Here is a 17834-nt window from a genome sequence, read left to right on the forward strand (position 1 = left end):
CAAAAAAAATACTGGGATTTTGACAGCAATTACACTGAACCTGTAGATTGCTTTAGGTAGTGTTGGTATCTTAACAATACTAAATCTTCCAATCCATAAACACAGAATGTCCTTCCATTTATTGGTTACTTCTTTAATTTCTTTCAGCAAGTTTGTTTACAAAGTACGAGTCTTTCACCTATATTCAGTTTATTTCTAAGTATTTTGTTCTTTTAATGCTATTGTAAATGTTATTGTTTTCTTAATTTTCTTTCTGGATTGCTCATGTTAGTGTATAGAAATGCATTTGATTATTGCTTGTTGTTGCATTTGATTATTGATTATTGTGTGTCGGTTTCATATTTGGCAATTTTACTGAGTTTATTAGTTCTAACAGTTTTTGTGGGTATGTGTGTGTGTGAAATCTTTAGGGTTTTATACACATAAAATCATGTCATCTGTGAAGAGAGCTTATTTTACACCTCCCTTTCCAACTTGGATGCCTTTGATTTCTTGCCTAATTGCTCTGGCTAGGACTTCTAGTACTATGTTGAATAGAAATGGCAGAAGTCAGCATCCTTGTCTTATTACTGATTTTAGAGGAAAAGCTCTCTGCCTTTACCACTGAGTGTGACGTTGGCTTTGGACTTTCACATACAACCTTTGTTATACTAAGATAGTTTCCTTTTATTCGCAGGTGGTTGGGTCCCCTTCATTTCTTTCACACAACTCATGTTTCATTGTCATTCCTCCTCTCTGTCCTTCTGTCTGTAATCACCACCCTCCAGCAGCTCCTCCCTCCCAACTAATGGTCTAATCTTGAAAAGTGAACCTGCCTTGAGAAGTCCCCTTTAATCAATAGTCCTTGTTTCAAGGTGTTGTTTTACAAAGATTCTGAAACTTTCTCCATTTAAACTCAGCTGTACTGTCACTCCATCTACACCTCTTTGTTCCCAACTACAGCCTTTTTTACTTTTCATTTTGTGTCTCACAAATGGCTAATACAATATGCCACTCTTCGCATGATTTATTGTAAAACGTATTCAATGTGATTTCATTAATATAAATTTCAACAAAATGGGATTATTTTTTAATTGAAACCACATCTGATTATAGGGTAGAAAACCAGAAGTAGGTATGTCTTCCCTTTGGGTACCCTACCGCCTCTCTGGTGGGAGCTGTTTCCTGACAGTCTCACCTTCATGCTCACGTGGTCTTGGCTCTCTTTCTCTCTCTTACTGACACAGTCACAGAGCACTTAGAGGGGCCATGCACTGTCCAAGTGTTCTTTCTCTATTACTATATTTAAATGTCCAGTGAGCCCTATAGGGGCAAGTGCCAGTATGGTCCTTTTTGGTTAATGTTTAAAGGTAACCCTAAGTCAACAGATACCCTTCCTCTTTACTCAAGTAGTTTCTAGAAATGACCTATTGCTGCCTTTTTTAAAAAACAGGAATCTCTCCTATAACCCAATCCAGAAAATTCAAGCAAACCAATTTGATTATCTTGTCAAACTCAAGTCTCTGTAAGTATAAACCTATGGGGATAGTTTTATGATGGAATTTTTATTTATATATTGATAACTAATAAATTCTGTAAAATAAGATTTATGGATCCTCTCAAATCAGAAGCTTTATTCCCAGGATATTACTTAAGCTCCACAAAAACTTAAGATGAGTGCTTGCTGGGCTATAAACAAACAAATAGCTGTTAGTTTAATCTTCTGTATTTATAAGCAAAAATTAGATAATGATTATTTTATATTCTCTATAATCACCAGGAGCTTATGTTGGATGGTTCGCTTTGATCTTCTACAGGCATGCATGCGTTTCACTCCTTCATTAGCACTGGATATCTAAGAATGTATTATAGCCATTGTTATCCCAAGGGGCAACATTCTAGATTATAGAAATCATTACTTGCAGCACCTACACCACACACACACACACACACACACAAATTCTGTTAGGATCTAAGAACTGCCTTATGAAGATAAGCTTCAGTTCTTTTAAATGTTCCCTCAGTAAAATGGCATTTTATTAGGAAAAAATTTATTTTTTAAAACTTATTAGAAACATTTCAAGAATGTAAAATGCCTCTGCTATTGTAACATTGTCTAGAAGATAACTCTCGCTCATTTATTTCACAAATACTTATTGAGCACTGTAACTGAGTATACTTGTTAAAAAAAAAATCAAGTACTTATTGAGTATTACTGCGCCACGATCTATGAGAAGCAAAAATCCCAAACAGGGGACATGTATGTGCATAAATAACAGAATGAAAAAGGAGGTGGGGAAGTGCCTCGGGAAGATTGAGTACGAATGTTTCGTTCGGAGTGTTAACTAACAGCACTTTATTAAATCTTCCTTCACAAAAACTCATTTTATTATACCCTGCACAACACGTTTTTTTGATAATCAATTTGATATTTTTAGCAGCCTGGAAGGAATTGAAATTTCCAATATCCAACATAGGATGTTCAGACCTCTCGTGAATCTCTCTCACATGTAAGCAGACATTTTTCTTGTTCTTCACTTCGATGTTAATCTTTTCTGTCTCCACGTGTATTGTGCTAATATCGCCACACCCAATGCATCCGATCTGCTAGTATTTCCTACGGACTAATTCACCTAAACAACGATTAACTCTTAAATGGCTGACGTTGCCTAGGGTGACTTTAGTTTTCCGTAGTTTCCTGGCGTCAAAGGAGATGTGTTTGGATGGCAGAGAACAGGAGTGCGGCGGGAACCCACTCAGCCTCGTTCGCCCCCTCCACTCTGCAGCCACTCCCAATACAGATGTTTGCCTGATGAGCTAGTCGTTTGTACACGTGGCATGAATGAGACCAGATGAAAGAGGAGTGTATACAGACAGCATAAAATAATTATAGATAAATAACTGCTCTACAAGGAAGAAGGAAGAGAGAAGCCCTCCTCAATGAAAACTGCCCAGAGCATCAGGGCATGACTGGGGCAAGGGTACATGGACAGAAGGGTAAACTTTGAAAAATCTTTCATTCAAACAGTGTGTCTCATCGCACCATTGATTACATGCTTTACAAACATTTTCTTTAATTGAATGCGATCTTATAGCCAGGATTAGAATGACCTCCATGCCAAGGTAATTAATTCTCAATAATTTAGAAAGTGGCATGTCAGCGACCACCAGTCTATCATCTGACTTGTATTTTAAATCCAACAGAGGACACTGTTTTTGCTTTCCATAGTTCCTCAGAGAGAATGCTTATAAAATTCCCTTGGTTGCACACAACATAAAACACTCTGACTGAATTAAGCAAAGCAGAGTTTATTGGGAGAAAATGGCATAGCTCACAAAACCCGAGAAACAACTCATGGAGGCGACTTGAACTGGGCAGAAGCCATGTCAGATACAGGGATCCAGGCAGCAAGAGTGAAACTGCAGGATGATATACTGTAATCCTCAAGTTACCTTGTATTACTGCAACTCTTTATACGATAAACATCATTTCTATTTTATGCCAGAGTACATGGCTTTAGGGGCAAATAGATCGAAATTGAATCCTAATTTCCACACTTATTAGAAAATTTCCTGGCAGATAATTTGCCTCCATTGAAGCTTCATCTCCTCATATGGTGATACTGACACCAACCTCATGGAGTTGATGTGAGGGGTTGCCCCTGATACTTAGAAGATGCTCAAAAAACGGTGTGGGTGTTGGTGGTAACACAGTAGTAATTACTGATTATTCAGGTGGTGACTGTTAACAAGGGAGGTCTCTCTGCTGGTGAAAGAATTCACTCAACAAATACTTCCTGAACACCTTACTGTGTACCAAAATCCAGTGTCAGAGATATGCATGTTAGCAAGTAGTTACACATCACATGATTAACTTCTGTAATAGGAAAGTCATGGAAGCACAGAGGACAAAGAACTTAACTCTCTCCCCTTGAGTGTGAAAAAGCAGTCAGCTGCAGTGATCATAGGAGTTCGGTAACAGTGCATTCACATACACCAAACCCTAAGAACCCCATAGCTGTCTCCTTGGGTGGGCTGCCTGGATCACATGTTAACAGTTGATTCATATTCTAAGTCTTGCCTAACATTTGTATATTCATTTTGCCTGTTTGCTGCTCTCACATATTCTTTTACAGTAAAATCATGTTAATGAGAACTAAACTTAAGTTTCAAGCTGCAGTATCCCTCACGTCTTTTTTTTTTTTAATTGAAGTACAGTCAGTTACAATGTGTCAATTTCTGGTGTACAGCACAATGTCCCAGTCATGCATATACATACATAGATTCGTTTTCATATTCTTTTTCATTAAAGGTTATTACACGATATTGAATATAGTTCCCTGTGCTATACAGAAGAAATTTGTGGGTTTTTAAAATCTATTTTTATATATAGTGGCTAACATTTGCAAATCTCAAACTCCCAAATTTATCCCTCCCCACCCCCCCTTTCCCCAGGTAACCATAAGATTGTTTACTGTCTGCGAGTCTGTTTCTGTTCTGTAGATGAGTTCATTAGTGTCCTCTTTTCTTCTTTTTTTAGATTCCACATATAAGTGATATCATATGGTATTTTTCTTTCTCTTTCTCGCCTCACATCTTAAGACATTTTCTTTCTACTGAGAAAATGTAGACAACTGATATGCATGTAGAGTGACACTGAATCAAATTTACAATCTTCTTTCCCCTTCTCTTTGTACCTCAGCTATTTTAAGAAATTCCAGTACTGTGGCTACACCCCGCATGTCCGCAGCTGCAAACCGAACACTGATGGCATTTCATCTTTAGAGAATCTCCTGGCGAGCATCATTCAGAGGGTGTTTGTCTGGGTTGTGTCTGCAGTCACATGCTTTGGAAACATCTTTGTTATTTGTACGCGACCTTACATCAGATCTGAGAACAGACTGCACGCCATGTCCATCATTTCTCTCTGCTGTGAGTTCCTCCTGGCTAATGAGGAATTTACCATTTCAAAACACATAAAAAGCATTGCTACTAGAAAATAAGGAAACAGAGTAACAGAATTATGAGATCTTTACAGTTTCTCCTCTTGGCTTGTATATTGTTTTCACATTCACTACAATGAAAATAAAATTACTTTAGCAGTAAGAAAGTTTTTTAACTAAGAAAACTCAAGTCACTTCACACAGATGACTGAAGCTCCCACTCATGAATTCTGTCTCATAAAGAAGCTTTGGTTCATTTTCTGTCTTCTCTGAAGGTATAATATTTTATTAAAGCATATAAAATCTTTTACAATTAATAAAAGAGAAACTTCCATAGCCACATTTTCACATCCAGACCTGCTGTTACCTTCTTGTTTGCACAGCCAGTTCACAGACACTGACTCCACGTATAGTTATTTTTAAGCTGCTAGCATCTTTTCCACTCATAATTTGAAACATTTAAATAAGAAAGTGTTTTTAAGAGAGTTAAATTTTTTAAGTTCTGAAAATGTGGTTGCAAGGTATTTTGTTAAATGAGGAATACAAAAAAATAGATTAAAGTTATAAGCCAGTTCTCAGGGGGTGTACAGTCTGGGTCAAGTGGCCTGTGATTTAGCCATCCTCCTTCAAACAAGCATCAACCCATGCCATGTTCTACTCTTGCGTGTGCCCTTCCACATCTTATCCGCACCCTGTTCAAAGTCTAATGTCTTAACTGTTTTTTCATTGCAAGCTAGCCAAGAAGCAGAACTCAGAAACTGTTTACTACTCTGTACTGTTAGCTACAGCATTTTGAATATGCTCAAATTCTCTGATAAAAGCTAGAATATAGCCTCTGTGTTTGAAGATTAGGGCCAGCCTTATGATTTATGCCATGATGTGATTTTTAGGATCTTTGTGTAGAATGCTTATATGTTAAAACAAACAAACAAACAAACAAACAAAAATCACCTGCTTTCTGATATGTAGTATTTGCTTTTTAAGCAAGAAGTGTATCACATTAACAGCTGATCTGGGGGCTGGAGAAGTTTAAAGAGACAGAGGAAGATGTTAAAATGGGAAGAGAGAATCAGAGAGAACCTCTGGGTAAATCATTTAAGTCCCGCAAAACTACACTGACTGCAAAGCACTTCATCATTAGTCGTGTCTTCTAAATTATAGACTTCAAAATTCATAGTCATTATTATAGCAACTTCTGAATCACCTCCTCTGGGCTTTTGAACGATGCCTTTAGCTTGTTAAGCCGGGAGAATCTCAGGGGAAGAGATGGACCCAATTATAACCTCCCCATCTTGTCCCTAATCGGATGCTCAACATAATTGCATTTTACTCATTTATTCAACACTTCAAGTGATGGGGCTAGAATGGAAAACAAAACAGACAAGATCCCTGCTCTCACAGACCTGTCCATTAGTCAAAAGCAGAGAACTGATTACACAATCAGCTGCAGAGGGCCTCTACTGGTGGGGACCAAAGAGAGTTGGTGAAGTGGTCCTTACCGACAAACAAATTCTTAGAATAAAAACTACCTCCCCACCATGACAGAAGAAACTTGGCTATTTTTTAGCTAATCTTAAAAATATGACTGCTGACTGATAACTTCATTTTACCTGTTTTTCTCTCTAAATCTGTGAAACGTCCTGATCGCTCTAGGTGCCGACTGCCTGATGGGCATCTACCTGTTCTCGATCGGGGCGTTTGACCTGAAGTTCCGAGGCGAGTACAACAAGCACGCGCAGCTGTGGACGGAGAGCCCGCACTGCCAGCTGCTGGGCTCCGTGGCCATCCTGTCCACGGAAGTGTCGGTGCTGCTCCTGACGTTCCTGACGCTGGAGAAGTACATCTGCATTGTGTACCCTTTTCGATGTCTGAGACCTGGAAAGTGCAGAACCATCACCGTTCTGATTCTTATCTGGATTGTTGGCTTCATCGTGGCTTTCGTCCCACTGAGCAATAAGGAATTTTTCAAAAACTACTACGGCACCAATGGAGTATGTTTCCCTCTTCATTCAGAAGATGCAGAAAGTATTGGAGCCCAGATTTATTCCGTGGCAATTTTTCTTGGTAAGAAATTCTGTCTGATAAGCACTTTCATTCTAATGTTAGAATACATCCCAGTAGGACTCTCATGACGCCTTCTAACGTTTACAGCTTTTTATCGCAGATCTTCTAAGCGAAAGCGACACTGGGGTGGATTGTATCAGAATCTCCTGAAGGGATCTGTCTTCTAAATTACCACCTCATCATATTAATTTAGGCAAGCTACTAAACACTTGCCTGTCACGCATTCACTCTAACAATACTAAGCAAAATATATTTTAACTCTGCCTTTATAACATGAACAAATTCAAAGTAGTCACACAACTCTTTGGCTTGAGAGTAGACAAACAAGTGTTTTCTCTTGTGAAAACATTTTCAAAGTAAAACTTAAAATAGTTGAATTAGCAAAAAATTAATACGAGGAAGATTAATTTAATAAGCCCAAGATATTCACTGAATGGCTATAATCTAATTTTAATATGCCATTTTAAAATTAAACATTTCATCATTGTTTATTACTCCAATGATATTTAAATTTTTTAATTCATGATTTTTGTACTTAAGTCATTCTTACGAAGAACAGAAAACACATTGTGGTCTTTGTAACTTCTTTGTAATAACAGCTAAGAGAATGTTTATTTGTTTTGAAAATGTTCATATTCATGAATAGTAAACTTTGTGTCCCTCATAGGTATTAATTTGGCAGCGTTTATCATCATAGTTTTCTCCTACGGAAGCATGTTTTACAGCGTTCATCAAAGCGCCCTAACAGCCACTGAAGTTCGGAATCAAGTTAGAAAAGAGATGATCTTAGCCAAACGGTTTTTCTTTATTGTATTTACTGATGCTTTATGTTGGATGCCCATCTTTGTACTGAAATTCCTTTCATTGCTTCAGGTAGAAATACCAGGTATAATTTTTTTTCTTTCTGTAAAGAAATAATAAATCTCTTTCTACAGAGTTTCTCTAAGAAAGACACTTATGATCCCTAACACTAACTCACCTCAAGAAGCATAAGTCAGAGTTATATATACTTAAAGCTCTGTTCATCAATAAAATGTTTATTGGCAGGAAGCTGTCCAGTTCTTTTTTTTCCCTAAGCCATTCCATTTTATTTTTAGATTAATATGAGTTACTTGTAAATTAAATTTTTGTCTTAAATAATACACTTTTCTTTTTAAATTTTTAATGTATTGAAGTATAGTTGACTTACAATACTACATTAGTTTCAGGTGTACAACATAGTGACTCAATATTTTTATAGATTACCAACATACAAAGTTAATATAAAATATTACCTATATTATCTGTGCTATACATTGTAACTCTGTGACTTACTTATTGTATAACTGGTAGCTTGGAACTCTTAATATCCTTCACCTATTTTACCACCCCCTCCCCTGTCTGGTAACTACTAGTTTGTTTTCTATATCTGTGAGTCTGTTTCTGTTTTGTTACATTTGTTTTGTTCTTTAGATATAAATGAAAATATACTGTATTTGCCTTTCTTTGACTTATTTCACTAAGCATAATACCCTCCAGGTCCATCCATGTTGCTGCAAATAAGATTTTTTTCTTTTTTATGGCTGAGTAGTATATACACCACATCTTCCTTATCCATTCATCTGCTGATGGACATCTAGGTTGCTTCCACATCTTGGCAACTGTAAATAATGCCATGAACATTGGGGTGCATGTATTTTTTCCAACTAGTGTTTTCATTTTCTTCAGATAAATACCCAGGAGTGGAACTGCTAGATCATATGGTAATTCTATTTTTCATTTTTTGAGGACCCTTCATACTGTTTTCCATAGTGGCTGCACCAATTTACATTCCCACCAACAGTGTACAAGGGTTCTCTTTTCTCCACATCCTCATCAATACTTGTAATTTCTTGTCTTTTTGATGATACCCATTCTTACAGGTGTGAGGGATGTCTCATTGTGCTTTTGATTTGCATTTCCCTGATGATTAGTGATGTTGCGCACATTTCATGTGACTGTTGGCCATCTGTATGTCTTCTTTGGAAAAATGCCTATTCAGGTGGCCTCATTTTTTAAACAGATTTTTGTTTATTTGATGTTAAGTTGTATGAGGTCTTTATATACTTTGGATAATAACCCTTTATCGGTCACATCACTTGCAAATATCTTCTCCCATTCGGTTGGCTGCTTTTCATTTTATTGATGGTTCCCTTTGCTGTGCAAAAGCTTTTTTTAATTTAAGTAAGTCCCATTTGTTTAGTTTTGCTTTTGTTTCCCTTGACTGAGGAGACATCCAAAAATTCTGCTTACACTGACGGCAAAAAGCATACATCTTATTTTCTTCCAGGCCTTTTATGATTTCAGGTCTTATATTTAAGTCTTAAACCCATTTTGAGTTCATTTTTGTGTATGGCATGAGAAACTGTTTTCATTTCATTCTTTTACATGTAACTGTCCAGCTTTCCCAACATCATTTATTGAAGAGACTCTCTTTTCCATATGTAGTCTTGCCTCCTTTGTTATAGACTAATTGAACATAAGTGCGTGGGTTCCACTGATCGCTCTATCTGCTTTCGTGCCAGTACCATACTGTTCTGATTACCATAGCTTTGTAGTATAGTGTGAAGTCAGAGAGTGTGATACTTCCAGCATTGTTCTTCCTTCTCCAGATTGCTTTAGCTATTCCAGGTTTTTCTGTGGTTCTATACAAAGTTTAGAATTATTTGTTCTAGCTCCCTGAAAAATGCCATGGATATTTTGACAGGGATTGCATTGACTCTGTAGATTGCTTTGGGCAGTATGGACATTTTAACAATATTAATTCTTCCAATCCAAGAACACAGTGTATCTTTCCACTTATTTGATGTCTTCATTTTCTTTCATCAATGCCTTATAGTTTTCAGAGTACATTTCTTTCACCTCCTTGATAAAATTTATTCCTAGGTATTTTATTTTTCTTGATTTGATTGTAAGGGGGATTATTTTCTTAATTTCACTTTCTGATAGCTCATTATTGGTGTGTAAAAATGTAACAGGTTACTATACGTTAATTTTGTATCCTGCAACTTTACTGAATTCATTAATGAGATCTAGTAGTTTTCTGGTGGAATCTGTGGGATTTTCTATGTATAGTATCATGTCATCTGTAAACAGTGACAGTTTTATTTCTCCCTTTCCAGTTGGATTCCTTTTCTTTCTTTTTCTTCTCTGATTGCTGTGGCTAGCACTTCCAAAACTATGTAGACTAAAAGTGGCAAGAGTGGGCATCCTTGTCTTGTTCCTGGTCTTAGAGGAAGTGCTTTCAGCTCTTCACCATTGAGAATACTGTTAGTCATGGGTTTGTCATATATGGCTTTTATTATGTTTCAGTATGTTCCCTCTATGCCCACATTCTGGAGAGTTTTTATCATAAACGGAAGTTGAACTTTGTCAAATACTTTCTATGCATCTATTGAGATGATCATATGGTTTTCACTCTTCTATTCGTTAATGTGGTGTACAAGACTGATTGATTTGCAGATACTGAATCATCCTTGTGACTGTGGGATGAATCCAACTTGATCATGGTGTACGATCTTTGTAATGTGTTGTTGGATTCATTTTGCTAATATTTTGTTGAGGATTTTTGCATCTATATTCATCAGTGATACTGGCCTGTAATTTTCCTTTTGTTATGATATCTTTGTCTGGTTTTGGTATCAGGGTGACACTAGCCTCATAGAATGACTTCAGAAGTGTTCTTTCCTCTGCAGTTTTGTGGAATAGTTTCAGAAGGATAGGTGTTAACTGTTCCCTAAATGTTTGGTAGAATTCACCTATAAAACCAGCTTGTCCTGTACTTTTGTTTCTTTGGAGTTTTTAAATTACTGGTTCAATCTCATTACTGAGAATTGGCCTGTTCATATTTTCTATTTCTTCCTGGCTCAGTCTTGGAAGATTGTACCTCTCTAAGATTTAGTCCATTTCTTCTAAGTTGGCATATAGTTGTTCATAATATTCTCTTAAGATCCTTTCTGTTTTTGTAGTGTCGGTTATATCATTTCCCTTTTCATTTCTGATTTTATTAATTTGGGCCCTCTCCCTTTTTTTCTTGATGAGTCTGGTTAAAGATTTATCAGTTTTGTTTATCTTTTCAAAGAAACAGCTTTTAGTTTCATTGATCTTTTCTATTTTTTTTAGTCTCTGTTTCATTTATTTCTGCTCTAATCCTTAGGATTTATTTCATTCTACTAACTTGGGGTTTTATTTATTCCTCTTTCTCTAGTTGCTTTACATGTAAGGTTAGGTTGTTTATTTGAGATTTTGCTTGTTTCCTGAGGTAAGCTTGTATTTTTATGAACTTCTCTCTTAGGACTGTTTTTGCTGCTTCCCATAGGTTTTGGATCATTATGTTCTCATTTTCATTTGTCTCAAAGTATTTTTTATTTCCTCTTTGACTTTTTAAGTGATCCACTGGGTTTTTATAGCATATTGTTTGGCCTCCTGTGTTTGCGGTTTCAGCATTTTTTTTCTTGCAGTTGATTTCTAGTCTCTTAGCATTGTAGTCAGAAAAGATGCTTGATATAATTTCAATATTCTTAAATTTGTCTAGGCTTGTTTTGTGATCTGTCCTGGAAAATGTTCTGTGTGCTCTTGAAAGGAATGTGTATTCTGCTGCTTCCAGATAGAATGCTCTCTATGTATCAATTAAGTCCATCTGGTCTAATGTATCATTTAAGGCCAGTATTTCCTTATTGATTTTTCATCTGGATGATGTGTCCATTGATGTAAGTGGGGTTTTAAAGTTCCCTAATATAATTGTGTTACTGTCAATTTCTCCTTCCACGTCTGTTAATATTTGCCTTATTCAGTTAGGTGCTCCTCTGCTGGATGCATATATAGTTACAATTGTTATATCTTCTTGGGTTGATCCTTTGATCATTATGTAGTGTCCTCGTCTGTTATAACAATATTTTAGTGTATTTTATTTGCTATACGTATTGTGGCTCCAGCTTTCTTTTGATCTCCATTTGCATGGAATACCTTTTTCCTTATATATTCCTGATGCACTCTTGTAAGATTGTTTGTTTCTAGGAATTTATACATTTCTTGTAGATTGTCCAATTTGGAATATAATTGTTAGTAGTATTCTCTTATGATTGTTTGTATTTCTATGATATCAGTTGTAACTTTGACTTTTTCCATTTCTAATTTTATTTATTTGAGTTCTGTCTCTTTTTTTCTTAATGAGTCTGGCTAAAAATTTATCCATCTTTCATCTTCTCAAAAAAAAACAGCTTTTAGTGTCATTGACATTTTCTATTTTTTTTTTTTAGTCTCTATTTCATTTATTTTTGCTCTGCTCTTTATTATTTCCTTCCTTCTAGTAACTTTGTGTTTTGTTTGTTCTTTCTCTAGTTCCTTAAGGTGTAAGGTTAGGTTGTCTATTTGAGATTTTTTTGTTTGTTTCTTGAAATAGCTTTGAATCAGTATAAACTTCCCTTTTAGAACTGCTTTTGCTGTCCCCCATAGATTCTGGAGTATTGTGTTTCTATTTTCACTCATTTTAAGGTATTTTTTATTTCCTCTTTGATTTCTTTGTTGACCCATTGGTTTTTTAGTAGCATGTTGTTTAGTCTCCACATGTTTGTGTTTTCCAGTTTTCTTCCTGTAATTGATTTCTACTTTCATAGTATTGTGGTTAGAAAGATGCTTGATATTATGATTTCAATCTTCCTAAATTTTTGGAGACTTGTTTTGTGGCCTAGCATGTGGTATCTCCTGGAGAATGTTGTATGTGCACTTAAGAAGACTGCATAATCTGTTGTTTTTTAACGAAATGTTCTGTAGACATTTATCAAGTCTATCTGGTATTACGTATCACTTAAAGCCAGTTTTCTTGTTGATTTTCTATCTGGATGATCTAGCAATTGATGTGAATTAAAGTATTAATTAAAGGTATTAAAGTCCTTGCTATCATTGTATTACTGTCAGTTTCTCCCTTTATGTCTAGTAAAAGCTACTTTACATATTTAGGTGCTCCTATGGTAAGTGCATATATGTTTACAAATGTTATAGCCTCTTCTTGGGTTTACCCCCTTTATCATTATATAATGCCCTTTTCTGGTTTTTGTTATAGACTGTAAAGTCTATTTTGTCTGATTTAAGTATTGCTAATCCAGTTTTCATTTCCATTTGCATAGAATATGTTTTTCCATCCCTTCATTTTCAGTCCATATGTGTTTTTGCTCTGAAGTGAGTCTTTTGCAGGCAGCACTTAGATGGCGCTTGCTTTTAATCCATTTAGCCACTCTATGTCTTTTTTGTGGTGCATATAGTCCACTTGTATTTAAAGTGATTGTTGATAAGTATGTACTTATTGCCACGTTGTTGCTTGTTTTCTGGTCGTTTTGTAACTCTTGCTTGTTCTTTTCTTCTTTTAGCATCCTCTCTTGTGGTTTAATGATTTCATTTAGTGTTATGTTTGGGTCTCTTTCTCTTTGTTTTTTGTGTATCTGTTATTGATTTATGGTTTGTAGTTACCATTAAAGAGAGAAAGAGAGAGAGGCTGAGAGACTTGTAACCTGACGGTTTAACTTAGAGCACATTCTAAAAGCTCTATGTTTTATCCCCCTCCCGAGTTTTGTTTTGATGTCATATTTTACATCTTTATGTGCATCCCTTAACTATTTATTGTACTTATAGTTGATTTCACAACTTTCATCTTTCAAACTTCATACTAGCTCTTTTAAGTAGCTGATCCACTGCCTTTAATATATATTTGCCTTTATCAGTGAGACTTTTTTCCTTCATCTAGTTTATTATTTATTATGGCCTTTGCTTTTCCACTTAAAAACCATTCTTACAAGGATGGTTTAGTGGTGATGAACTTTTTTAGTTTTTACTTGTTGGGAAACTCTTTAGTGCTCCTTCAATTCTGAATGATAACCTTACCAGACAGAGTATCCTTGGCTGCAAGTTTTTTCTTTCATCACTTTAACTATATAATGCACCTTCTTTCTGACCTGCAAATTTCCACTGAAAAATGAGCTAGTAGCCTTCCTTATAAGGGTTCCCTTTTATGTGACTCTTGGGTTTTTTTCTTGTTGCCTTCAGAATTTTCTCTTTAACTCTTGCCACTTTAATTATAATATGTCTTGTGTGGATCTTTTTGGGGTCATTTTGTTTGGGACTTTCTGTGCTTCCTGGGTCAGGATATATGTTTTATCAGGTTAGGGGAATTTTCAGTCATTATTTAATCAAATGTGTTTCTTTTTTTTGCCCCTTTCCCTCACTTTTCTCGTTCTGGGATCCCTATAATACAAATATTAGTATACTTGTTATTGTTTCAGAGGCCCTTTAAACTAGCCTCATTTTTTTTAATTATTTTTTCTTCCTGCTGTTCTGATTGGGTGATTTACACTATTCTGTCCTCCGGGTTGCTAAGCATTCTTCTGTATCATCTAATCTACTGTGATTCCCTCTTGTGTACTTTTCATTTCAGCTTTTGTAATCTTCAGCTCTGAGTGGTTCTTTTTTATCTTTTCTAATTCTTTGTTAAAGTTATGTGTTCCTCTATTCTTTTCCCGAGTTGTGTGAGCATTTTTATGACCATTGCTTTGAACTGTTTGTCAGGAAAATCACTTATCTCCATTTTTTTTAGAGTTGGGGGCGGGGGGCTTTATCTTGGTCTTTAATTTGGAATATATTCCTCTGTCTCCTCATCTTGCCTGACCTTGTGAAATCAGTTGTAACAGTTACTTCTGGCTTTGCCATGTGTCCTCGTGCGGGAGCACCCTATGTGGTTTATGTGTGCCCAGTGGCCCTGGTGGGAGTGCTGGGTCTGAAACAAACATAGGGCAGAGCTTTTTCTGGAACATGCCCAGGCCATTGCCTTGGTGTAGGGTTGGGGGCTAGAGATGAAGGGGCTAGAGTCAGAGTCCCATGTGAGCCAGGGGACTTCTCCCGGGGTACACTGGCAGCTGCTACTTTGGGGATGGGGGACTGGAGCCAGAGGGGCCAGAGCCAGAGCACGGGGTGGGGGTGTGGTGGGGCCAGAATCCCCCGGCACATGCCAGTGGCTGCTGCCTTGTCCAAGTCTTTCCATAGATGCCAAAAACACAATCACTCTGGGAGCAAAGGAACAGCGACTCACATAAGTTATGCTCAGTGTTGAAATTCTGATAACCCCGTGCTTGGGACAACCAGAAAAGAAAACAGGTCAAAGTGATTATCAAATAGTTACTTCACTTTCTTCAGAACATAGGAAAATTTTCTTCCTAGAATACAGAGCAATTTAGAGAACATTACCCCAGAGTGAGAGATGATAAAAGCACTCCTGATATTTAAAAATAGTGTGTATCACACTCACTAGGATGGCTGTTATCAAAAACACAGAAAAAAACAACTATTGATGAGGATGTGGAGAAACTGGAACTCATGCTGGTGGGAATGTAAAATAGCACAACTGCTGAAGAAAACAGTATGGTGGGTCCTCAAAAAATTAAATGTAGAATTACAATATGGCCCAGCCATTCTACTTCTTAGTATATACCTAAAAGAACTGAAAGCAGGGAATTAAACATATTCATGTATGCATGTTCCTAACAGCCAAAATATGGAAACAACCCAAGTGTCCATCAATGGACAAAGTTACACCAAATGTGTTACATATACACAAGGAATTATAATTCAGCCTTTAAAGGGAGGAAATTCTGACACACGCTACAACATGGATAGAATTTGAAGACACAATGCTACTGAAATAAGCCAGTCACAAACAAATGTTGTATGAGTCCATTTATATGAGGTAACTAGTGTAGTCAAATTCACAGAGACAAAAAGTTTGTGAATGGTGCTGTCAGGGGTTGAGGGGAAGAGGGTGTGGGAAGTTACTGTCTAAAGGTACAGAGTTTCACTTTTCAGTTTGGGAAAATGAAAAAGTTCAGGAGAGGGATGGTGGTGTACAACAATGTAATGAAATGCCATTGAACTATACACTTAAAAAGGGTTAAAATGGAAAATTTTATGTTATTTATATTTTACCACGATAAAAAAAGTGTAAAATCCTCTTTACTGTATGTATAATGCGATATATAATCACATTTTAAAAATTTATAAACATACAATTTTAGTTTTGCTTTATCCCATGGTTGTTGGTGGTAGTGCCTTACATTTTGTAAGTTATAAAGAGGGAAGATAGCATACACTGAATTACAATAAAAATCTGAGCATTTGGTAGTTGCATATATACTACAGTGATTTTAAGATAAGGTTAGCCAAAGATGTTTTTACTGAAACAAATATCTGGTCAAAAGCCTAAAAATGCATACTTGTTTAAAAACCAAACAAACAGTAGAAACCAAACAAACAGTAGAAAAAAAATCTATTAGAGATATACCTACATATTTTTGAGAAATACTACATGTACCATCTAGTAATTAAAACATTTGAAAAAGTATGATTTAAATGCTAAACATTGTTTTTCCTAAACTGGAATCATATCAGACTAATATGTAATCACTTGGCAGAAAATATCTCTATCTAATGGAATACTTTTGTTGGTGTATTCAAGAAAAGCTACTTAGCAAAAACCTGTGTTTTTGCAGTGTCAGCACCTCCCTCAAAACACTGGCACCCTGGAAAAATATATTCTGGAAACACATATAGACTTGGTATTTAATTATGTGACATCAAGGGGGAAAATTAAGACTCAAAAGACAGCTGAGGGAGAAACAGGGAAAAGGTGTTTCTATACCTTGTAAACATCCATAAACATTTAAGGTGTTTCATTTTTCTCCTCCAGGTACCATAACCTCTTGGGTGGTGATTTTTATTCTGCCTATCAACAGTGCTTTGAACCCAATTCTCTATACCCTGACCACAAGACCATTCAAAGAAATGATCCATCAGTTTTGGTACAACTATAGACAAAGAAGATCTCTTGACAGCAAAGGAAGTCAGAAAACATATACTCCATCGTTCATCTGGGTAGAGATGTGGCCCCTGCAGGAGGTGCCCTCTGAGTTAATGAAGCCAGCTCTCTTCACAGACCCCTGTGAATTGTCACTAATCTCTCAATCAACTAGACTCAATTCCTATTCATAACTGACTCTGAAACCCATTTCTACGAGAACACTGTGGGATGCTTCATGATGGATTTATTAGTATAAAATAAATGACACAAAATAATTTATAATAATGGCTAAAGTAAATTAGCTTACAAGGACATGAGGTTATTTGGGGAAAATCAAAATGACTGATGCCCATAAAAAGGCAAATAAATTATATTGATAATGTGTATATTCTAGTACATATTTTGGACAGGTAATTAAGAGAATTCTACTTCAGGAAGGTTCATTCATTCTTTTACCATTCGTTTACTGAGTACTCACTATGCACACATTCGTTTACTGAGTATTCACTGCGGTAAATTCCTAGGAGGAGACACTACAGAATTTTTTAAATCTCCAATGTTAAATTGTATTTAACTATAAGAATATACAAAGTCCACCGGCAGCTCCTAGTTTAAGTTAGAGCTTTGTCTGTCTTGCTTATCAGCAAACATAAGAATCATGGACACTTTTAAATAAAAATTTAAGGTTTCAGAATAATCAAATACTAGCATCAGAGAAAATGCCTGATTGTTTGCAAAATATAGATGTTTTGTTTTAAGAAGCCATCTTACCTCTCTTCAAGTCTCCATACACTTAAGAGTGAATACTGATATTCGTTACTATGAGAGAAGATGCTTTGATAGTAACTCAAAACAGCACCTCTCTGTCACTTCCTGCCCAGTTGTCTTTTTGCTTTAAATGATCACCATTATATGGGAATGTAAAAAGAATAAAAGTATTGCAAATGAATGAATCAGAAAAGCTAAAAGGATAGACATTTAGATCAGTAGAA

The 17834-nt window shown here is 36.1% G+C and overlaps 1 protein-coding gene across 1 annotated transcript in view; it reads left to right on the forward strand.

The window, feature by feature from the left end:
- RXFP1 (relaxin family peptide receptor 1) overlaps positions 1 to 17085 on the forward strand; it is a 93220-nt gene extending 76135 nt beyond the window's left edge. Inside the window, exons 13-18 of the mRNA XM_072974902.1 lie at positions 1433 to 1504; positions 2418 to 2489; positions 4682 to 4911; positions 6576 to 6986; positions 7654 to 7872; positions 16732 to 17085. Of these exons, the coding sequence (XP_072831003.1) occupies positions 1433 to 1504; positions 2418 to 2489; positions 4682 to 4911; positions 6576 to 6986; positions 7654 to 7872; positions 16732 to 17033 (1306 nt within the window). The 3' untranslated portion in view covers positions 17034 to 17085. The remainder of the gene's footprint in view (positions 1 to 1432; positions 1505 to 2417; positions 2490 to 4681; positions 4912 to 6575; positions 6987 to 7653; positions 7873 to 16731) is intronic.
- The last annotated feature ends 749 nt before the right edge of the window (positions 17086 to 17834 follow it).

Source organism: Vicugna pacos, chromosome 2 (genome assembly GCF_048564905.1).
Source record: "Vicugna pacos chromosome 2, VicPac4, whole genome shotgun sequence".
Classification (NCBI taxonomy): domain Eukaryota; kingdom Metazoa; phylum Chordata; class Mammalia; order Artiodactyla; family Camelidae; genus Vicugna; species Vicugna pacos.